Source organism: Littorina saxatilis, unplaced genomic scaffold, assembly GCF_037325665.1.
Source record: "Littorina saxatilis isolate snail1 unplaced genomic scaffold, US_GU_Lsax_2.0 scaffold_937, whole genome shotgun sequence".
Lineage (NCBI taxonomy): Eukaryota > Metazoa > Mollusca > Gastropoda > Littorinimorpha > Littorinidae > Littorina > Littorina saxatilis.
In genome coordinates this window covers 35,593-45,308 of record NW_027126502.1, presented here as the reverse complement: position 1 = coordinate 45,308, position 9,716 = coordinate 35,593, and the positions used below count along the sequence as shown (strand labels likewise).

General features: G+C 39.5%; 1 protein-coding gene and 1 long non-coding RNA gene across 2 annotated transcripts; both read right to left on the bottom strand.

Annotated features, from left to right (window-relative positions):
• Positions 1-941: 941 nt before the first annotated feature.
• Positions 942-4,885, bottom strand: LOC138954944 (uncharacterized). Its single transcript, XR_011452029.1, has 3 exons — positions 4,746-4,885; positions 4,076-4,135; positions 942-1,140 (listed from the first exon to the last, which is right to left on the bottom strand). It is a non-coding gene; the product is annotated as an uncharacterized lncRNA (long non-coding RNA).
• A 3,786-nt stretch (positions 4,886-8,671) lies between these two features.
• LOC138954943 (uncharacterized) lies at positions 8,672-9,514 on the bottom strand. Its single transcript, XM_070326683.1, has one exon. The coding sequence runs from the start codon at positions 9,512-9,514 to the stop codon at positions 8,672-8,674; it is 843 nt and encodes a 280-aa protein (XP_070182784.1).
• Positions 9,515-9,716: the final 202 nt, after the last annotated feature.

Below are 9,716 nucleotides of genomic sequence, written 5' to 3'. Positions count from 1 at the left end.
GCGGTGGAGTGACGATGCTACGAGTATACGGTCTTGCTGCGTTCAGTTTCATTCTGTGAGTTCGACAGCTACTTGACTAAATATTGTATTTTCGCCTTACGCGACTTGTTTCTTCTAGTGTCAAAAATCATTTCTTTAGTTTTTCCTGTGTTCAAGTCCAGGTAATTCTCGTCGCACCAGTCCACAAAGCTGCTAACTTCTTGTCTGTAGTGTGTGTCATTGTCGTCAGTAATCTGTCCTGTAAGTCCAGTATCGTCAGCAAATTTGTCGATGAAGCACGACCCGTGAGAACTCCTGCAGTCAGCAGTATACAGGGAGAACAGAAAAGGTGACAATACTGTTCCCTGCGGAGCTCCTGTGTTGGTATTCAGTACACTAGATAGCGCGGTCTGCGGAGCACCGGTGTTTGTGTTCGGGCCATTAGATGGTACTGTACCAGCCCTAACAAACTGGGGTCGGTTGGTCAGATAGTCTGTGACCCACAATACAGTTGGAACGCTAATTTTCATCTTCAGTAGCTTTTCAGCAAGAAGGTGAGGCTGTATCGTATTGAACGCGCTAGAAAAGTCAAAAAACATCAGTCTAACACATGCTCCAGGTTTATCCAGATGAGAATAGATACTGTGCAACACATGTAAAACGGCATCCTCAACACTTCTACCCTTTCTATATGCAAACTGCCACGGATCCATAAACTCCGCGGTAAGCACCTGAAGCTTCACTAATACTAGTCGCTCAAGAACCTTCATGACAGCAGAAGTCAATGCTACAGGTCGCAGGTCGTTCATCACTTTGACCGGGGTTTTCTTTGGAACTGGGACGATGCAAGATGTTTTCCAAAGGGATGGGATTTTTGACTGTGACAGAGACATGTTGAAAATCACAGTGAGAATTGAGCAAAGCTGCTCAGCACAAAAATGTAGGACTTTTGGTGTAATATTGAAATAAAAAGAAAACACACCAGTAACCAGGTTAGGTACGTTAATATCTATAATCAATATCTCGGCACGTTACTGCCTTCTTCGGGATGGTAAGCTGAACATTATTGAACAAAATAATCGGTTTAGATTGTATACTTTGATTCCTGAACGAAGAAGCAGAGGTACTGCATACAACTAGGACTGTAATATCAGCTTTTGCCTGAAACACACACACACACACTTATAAAATTAATGCAATGTCATTGTATGAAGCCAGAACAATCACTAACTTACATAGTTGGTCACACAATTACCCATCACTGAACAATAAATCGAAGTCGGGTGGATTCAATGATTTAAAGCAGTAAAGGCTTTGAAAAAACCCTCATCACAAAACATCCCCCCCCCAAAAAAAAATTAAATAAATAAATGAAATAAAACAGGTTGTGTATATAGCGCAGTAAACACCATGCAGGTACAAGCAAAGATTTGACAGTGATTATCCTTGTTTTATATAGCACACATTTTCTAGTTTTGATCTCTCTCTCTCTCTCTCTCTCTCTCTCTCTCTCTCTCTCTCTCTCTCTCTCTCTCTCTCTCTCTCTCTCTCTCTCTCTCTCTCTCTCTCTCTCTCTCTCTCTCTCTCTCTCTCTCTCTCTCTCTCTCTCTCTCTCTCTCTCTCTCTCTCTCTCTCTCTCTCTCTCTCTCTCTCTCTCTCTCTCTCTCTCTCTCTCTCTCTCTCTCTCTCTCTGTCTCTCTCTCTCTCTCTCTCTCTCTCTCTCTCTCTCTGTCTCTCTCTCTCTCTCTCTCTCTCTCTCTCTCTCTCTCTCTCTCTCTGGAAAGTAATTTATTGACCTGTGGGTTATTTGCGTTTGTATACACATTGGTGATTCGTAAACTATGTTGAAAGAGATTGTCAAACAATATTATATGGGGTGTCTTAAAAAAAAATGTATATCAACAAAATCTGTCATTATTATCAGGCACACGGTTTTAACAAAGCTATGTCACGGAATGCAACATAAGTGGCTTAAAAAGTCGTGTTTTTGTGTGTGCAGGATATTCGCTAGGACAGGACCTCAAGCTGAACCAGCACAACAGCGATGCATTCTTCCATGGCTTCCACAAAAGTCTTTCACCTATAGCGGGCATTGCATACAGATAAATTCTTTAGACCAATTATACCTCTGTTCCCATGTTAAACATGGAATAATTCTGGACAAATGCGAGGACGTTAGCTTTTTTTACTTATCATTAAAACTTGTTTAGATTTCGATTCGTAAACCATTTACAGTAATCCTTTGTTTTTAACTTTGTTCATCTTACCACAGTCACTTCGTTGTTTAGATTTATCATTAAATTTGTTACCATTATGCAGGAAAAATGTAGAATAAAACCAGGAGAGCTTTTGGTAGAAGATATTTCCTGTGTCAAAAGTTAATGCTTATTCTGATTGATGGGTGCTCCAAACTAAGTTATTTTGACTGCCTTATTCGAATTCATTTCCAAGACAGGGCTGAGAAGTGGAGAAGCTTAGGAGAATATCGTAAAAATTGTCTGGGTGTTTATGCAAAACTTTCGAATAATTTTATGTCAGATTTTACTTTAGAGATTTTAAATACTGTTAACTGACAGAAATGCTATAACTTCTACACCAATTGACTGGATAACTTCATATTCAGCATACTTAAACTTGATTTTATGCATGTGCAGTTCACAAAGTGGCAAATTTTTAGGTTAAATTATCTAACTTTTGCATCACCAATGACACCAACGCTTTCGTGTCTGAGGATTGCCCTGAACCTAGCTGCAACTGCATGCTTTCTTCAGGTCATCGATAGCCTGGGGGTTGAAGGGGATGTTTTTACATACTCAGACATTCAAAATAATCAAAAAGGTAAAAGCCTGAAGGGTTTAAATTAGGTAAAAATGGCTACCGCTCAATGTCAAAACTCGTTCTGTTTAGTCGACCCCCGAATTTGGAGAAAAAAAATTAAAATTGCACAAAAGTCAGACCATTCAATTTACAAAATTGCCACTTACTGGAAAGGCAGAACATAAACTGAAGATAATGAATACCATATATAAAATAATTGGTTCAACAGATGCAGAAGTAATTTGTATGGTTGTGGGTGTCCTTTTTAGGGGGGTCAACCCTGTAGAAGAGACGATTTTCTTTAATTATCAATCCGTAATATATTGTTTGTTATGCATACAAGATTAACATTGACAAATACTTCAAGACTCCTCATTGATCTTAAGAAATGTTGTGGGTTTTTTTGTTACTGACTGATTCACTTTCTATTCACTTTACTCTACATAAGTCACGACAAGAAAAGCAAGGGAGGTAATTTCTTCGGAAGAGGTAATTCTCTCCCCTCAGAACGATTGTTGTAGTTTGTTTGATTTTGTTCCCTTCTAATAAGTATTATTTAAAATAGATCTTTACATCTTGATGTGAAAGGCGCAGTACCCCCCTCCCCCCAGGATGTTAAATTCTAGGTTGTGTCCATGTAAAATCCTGATCCTAGTCAAGATCCGAGTTGGTTTTTCATGCAACTGTGCCTCTTTATGCCACTCAATTAGACATACTTTGCAATCCATAATTGCACGAAACTAAGTACAGGAAATACGTTGTTGTCGTGTTTTTAATATTACATAATGAAATAAAAAATGTCACAACTGGTTTCGTGTTGGGCTTTCTCTCTCTGTCTGAATCTCATAATTACTTACTTCTGAGGCCTGAAATGTGTTGCAGGCATTGTTCAGCTTACATTTATTGTTACAATTTTTGTGGATATGTTATTAAGTGTGTCTGTGTTTCTATCATTCGTTATCAGTGTGGTTAAAAAAAAAAGCACACGTCAAAGTAATTTACCCTTCATCATTATCAAAACATGCAGATACAGGTAATAAATATTTGTGATACTTTTAAACAAATACAATGTTTGTTTGTTGCGTTTTTTCTTTTTTTCAGAGCAAACACACATCGTATTTGTTCAAACGTGTATATTCTGCACTTTCTAATACCCTGCATGGATCTCCAAATCAAGAATAATGAAAAGGCGTCTAATAGCCCTGCAGCACTCACACGAACATGATAGAAGCTTGCATGCATGCACCCAGGCTCGCTGTCTTCGGCTAAAAGAGCTTACCGTTGGATCTTCGCTCAGACAAATGTAGCTGTCTTGTCCACTTGCTCCTGTCGCATAGATCTGCAATGTGCAACATCATCTTTGATTAATAAGTCTGAGGCACAGACAAACACACACGCGCGCACATTTGCGAGAGAATGCACGTCAGTCTATTCAATCAAACAGTATAAAAACATACCACAGACGTGGTGGTGGGAACTGGACATTCGCCGTATAACAAAATCAAGAGATTCATTTGTGTGTGTATGTTTAATCAAAAGTTCATCTTGCGCACATTCAGTCTATATTGTAACAGGACCCATCCCGTAAAAACTTCGAACAGATCTATTAAATTCTGAAATCCTTGACAAGTTTTTTTTCAATCATCTGTATCTGACCGAAGTAAAAAAAAATCAAAAAATCAGCCAGTACAATCTACCCCCTTACACGACAATACATATGTGGCGAAAAAAGGAATCGAGAGGGGGGGAACAAGGAATAAATTAGATCCAGAAATAATTCCACTTCATCATTCCAAAATTCAAGTGTGAAGTGATCAGATACTGTGGTAAAGATACGTGCTTAGTATCACAAATGAAAATACAAGCCCTAGGGTTTTAAATCAAGGAAACAATTAAAGTTAAGGAAAGATCAACAGAAATGTCGAGAACATGTAAAATATTGTACTTACAATCTGTTTCAGCATGCTCTTCGAATAATAATCTCCCAGTCAGCCTCGTGCTTACGACTTCGACAGGATGTTGCCTCTCACGCTGAGCCAGTACATTTGGAGTGAATTCAAAGGCCAGAGATGCAGTACAAGCACATTAGTTAGATCCAATTCATTTACATTGCTACCTTGCCCAATTTATGGCTATTTCTGTTGGTAACATCACACATGTGGCAAGCAGTGCTTGTTGCCGACTCTGCTGGGACAGGCAGCAGACGATTTTATTTAGGAACCAAATTCTGATTGGTTAAAACATAAAACCGGAACTCAAAGTACCACTTGTTCTTTGGAAGTATCAAATCAAGAACAGATAAGCAGGTAAATCTGAAATGGGTTCAGCACTTTTAAAAAATCGTAGTAAATCAGAAAACGCAGTAAACGTTGGAAAAATCGTCCAGTATCGCTTCTACAGGTCTATACTTGGACAAAACATAAAGCAATTCAGTAAAGCTGACACTTCAAAATGTCTGTTTAGTTACACTTTAATATCTCTTCGCCAAATTTTAGCGGCAATGTTTCCGGTTGTCTTCTAGAAGAGACAGTCAATAATTCAGTTTTGGACTGATTAAAATTAACTTTCCAATTTTTTGCCCATTGCATTATCTGTTGTGCATCAGAATTCAAAATTTCAGTGCGTTCAAGTGTATTATCGAGGGACACGTACATACTCGTGTCGTCGGCAAATAATTTAATTATTGATTTAATATCAACAACAATGTCATTAATATAAACAAGAAACAGAAGTGGCCCCAAGACTGACCCTTGAGGGACACCAGAATGAACACAGCGGTAATTTGACATGCAACCTTTTATAACTACAGCTTGAGTTCTATCAGACAAATAATCTTTGATCCATTCTAATAACATATCTCTTATACCTATTGCGTATAATTTATAAATCAGACCACGATGCCATACTCTATCGAACGCTTTGGAAATATCAAAAAATATTGCTTGTGATGTACATTGCTTGTCCAAAGATTGACACAAATCGTCATATATACCAAGAAGTTGAAAGACAGTTGAGTCACCTGGAATAAAGCCTGACTGAGATACTGTCAATAAATTATGATCTGTCAAATACGTAAACATATGAGTTTGAATACATTTTTCCATTACTTTACCGATACAGCTTAATAAGGATATTGGGCGATAATTTGTGCATAGTGACTTCTCGCCTTTCTTGTAAACTGGGGTAACATGTGCCACTTTCCAAGCCTTTGGAAATTTACCTTCGGCTAATGATCTACTAAACAGTTTTGAAAGTGGATCAGAGACAACGTCTACGGCTGCTTTAAGAATCTTGTTATGAACAAGATCGGGACCAACTGCCTTGTTTTGGTCAAGGGATTTAATAATTCCAGAAACCATGTCAGTAGTAATAATAAGTGGAGGAGCGGATCCTGGGTGCTCTGACAGGGTTGGAAAAGGATCATCTTCATCATCAACACAAGATTGGTTAACAAAAAATGTATTAAATACTTCTGCTTTCTCCTCATCAGAATAACAAATAATTCCGTTATTGTCAATTGGTGGAATTTCTGACTGTGATAGGCCTTTCTTGGTCATGAATTTATTTACTAACTTCCACCAATCTTTGTTACCAAAATGTATTTGCGAATTTATTCTATCATCCAATTCAATATCATATTCTTCTTTTCTTTTACGAATTTTGTCTACTAAAATGTTTCGAATGCGTCTGAATAACGCCCAACACCACATAGAATCTAAACGTTTAGCTAAACTGTGTATTATTTGTTTTTTCCTTATCAACTTTTTAATTCCCTCGGTTATCCATGGGGCATCTCGTTCATTTATCACAACTGTTTTTACAGGCATACAGTGCTTGGCAGTAGTCATTAGTATATCCGTAAATGATTCGACTGCTGCATCCAGTGGTTCTAAGTTAACAACCTCAGGCCAATCTAGATTTAGCAAATCATCAACAAATTTCCCAATATTGAGTTTTGAATAATTATAAATGGTGCGCTTGAATGAACGTTTTAAATCAACTGTTTTCTTTATTTTAACATACGGGCAAGAATGGTCACTGCAAACTGGAGGGAAAATATCAACTGCATCTATCATGTCTGGACATGGGGTTAATATCAAGTCAATAAGAGTGGATGAATGTTCTGTAATTCGTGTTGGTTCTGTCACGATTTGAAACAAACTATTAACATTTAATAATCGTTGAAGGTGAGGCGGAGGGTTGTTCATACAATCAGCATTAAAATCGCCAAGTATTATCAATTTCTGTGGTGTCCTTGATGCTGACTGAATTGATTCATCAATCAAGTCCCAGTAATTTACATTAGCATCTGGTGGTCTATAAAAAGTACCAACAAGAAGGGTCTCCTGGTCGATTTTGGTTTCCACCCATACCGCCTCTAGAGAAGGTATGCTCAAATCGTATCTGGGTTTGCATATCAAATCACTCTTCACATACACCGCCACACCCCCATGAGCATCACCAGGCCTATCGCATCTTATTGGTGGATGAAAACCATTCAGATTAATATCTTCATTATCAACATCTGTGGACAACCACGTTTCTGATACAGTAATAATATCGAAACGTCCTAATTCGGCCTGCAAATGAAATATTTTGTTCTTAAGGCTTCGCACATTAATATGAACAATAGATATGCCTTGTTCTCTATCAAGAACTGGTCCAGGGTTTGGTTCCACATCCGCACAAAGCAGCAACAAACACAAACATATGAAACAGAAAAGCATATTCACAAACATCAATGTACTGACGAGGACATTAGAAATGTTCGTCTTATTTTTCAAACCGTTATTACAACATCGACTTCGACGACTCAAATGGTGTGAAAAACTGGCATCGTTAAATATCAAGAACAATAAGAGGGCTAGCGACAAGCCTCTTGACCCGTACAACAAAAGAACTAGACATGAATTAACATTTCTGATATTCATAAAATAAAGTTTATGCGTCGATAGTTTGACTGCGACACCGGAGTAGCCCCCAATCCTGGCCCTGAACTGTTGAAGACTACATCCACTCATTACGTCACAGCTCTTTGCAAGACTTCAAACCAGTCAGAGGCCAGGAGGTGGTACCACGTCAGTGCCGCGCTCAGAATGATACAACCGGGAAAAACTAATTCATATTCAATGCTACAATAGTGGATGAGTGAGAAAGGAAAAGAGAATAACAACATCATCTGACAATGTCTCAGGATGAGAGTGAAATAAGAATAAAATAACAAGACAATCACCACAAACAACACCAACAAAGAGAACAAGAAAATTATTGATCGGGAAAATGTAAACAAGTACGAAACAAATCAAAAGATAATAATTTTAAATAAACGCTTCAAACGAAACCTTTTAGGCATATGGCCATTGGCTCTCTCTCATTTCAACATACCAGGAAACAAGAGGGGGGGGGGGTTGAAACAGGCGAGCACGCGGACTGGAGTGACATATTTCTGTTTTGGTTACTGATATGGCCTGTTTTTACACATTCCCACCAGTCACACACATGGCACGGCTGATGCGACAAGTAGGTCAACATCACTCAAGGCACGGGACAGTTACAAAGACAGAGTTTCTGTGCTGAATACCGTCACGTTGCTCTACATCGGTGATAACTGCATACCAAGGCTCGTGCGACAGGCAATACCACCAATAGGCACATGTTTCCGTTGCCAATGTATCATCAATAATAGCAACTTACTATTATTGTATATCACGTTTGAATGTATATTCCAGGTATCAATGAGAAGCATCAGTAGAACATATGTAAATCAATTCCATATTCTGTTACTATAAACGGTTGCTACCTCATTAAATTCAGGGAAGAAAAGTCTGGAACACAGCACTGGAAGCAAGCTGATTGTAAGGTAACACATATACAGTTACAGAAGAGCGAGGAGGCCTCGCATGGTAGTGACTCTCGAAACTGCACTGCCTTGCTTAGCAAAAACTACACCATCTCGCACCCAGGTGTCTTCGAGTTTTTTCTCCCTTTTCAGTTGTCTGGCTTTGGCGGCTAATTCTGACCGAGCCTGAGTCAGATCGTCATTGATGAAGTGCTTTGGGGTGGGCGTCCGGGCAGCTGGCCAAGCACGATCAGGAAAGATCTTCCTGGGGTCGGTCTGGGACAAGTTCTTCTTGTTCCTCATAAGAGAGAGCTTGAACCTGAACGAAGTGAACTTGCATATGATCGCTCTGTTGTATGTTTCTCCTGGGCCAGGTCTCCTACCGACTCTATGAGATCTGTCTATCATCGCGTCAGTAAGGTCAACGCCGACAGACTTCCCAACAGCCTTAACAACAATGTCGGTGTCTTCTTTGTCCATCTCCGGGATGTTGTTGATTCGGATGCAGTTCCGTCTACTGTATTGTTCCAAGTCATCCATTTTCTCCCGGAGCTGGACAATCTCTGAGTCGCGTTTCTCCACCTCCGCACGGTAATGTGCAACTTCCGTCTTGAGGTCGCCTAGTTCCTTGCGAAACTCAGCGATAACCTGGGATGCCACAGCTTTGGACAAGACTTTAAGTATGTCTGGATCGGACAGGAAGGTCGTGATCTTTTCCTTCAGTTGGTCTTCTTGGCTCATCTTCCCCTTTGGCTTTGGTGTACTCGAAGCCAGCTCGTTGGAACAGGTGATGATCGTCTCGTCCGGGTCCGATAAACTGTCACTGGGGCACGGCCGCTTCTCAAGGTCTTGCAGCGGTGAGGCTAAGCGCTTAGACATCGACACACTCTTGGTAACCACTGTCGACGGCAATGTCGAGAAAAAATATTGCAAAAAGTCCAAGTTAATAGCAGCTCAGAACTACGCGTACGCGTAATGTAGACAGTCTCGCTTTAGAAATGTCCACAATTTATGTTTGGTACTTGTGGCATACACAAAACAGACACCTAACACAGACAGATCCCTCTGAGAACTTAAAATA

What these genes read in the sequence shown, in the direction of transcription:
- LOC138954943 (XM_070326683.1), bottom strand. Translation starts at nt 9,514, where the DNA reads ATGTCTAAGCGCTTAGCCTCACCGCTGCAAGACCTTGAGAAGCGGCCG.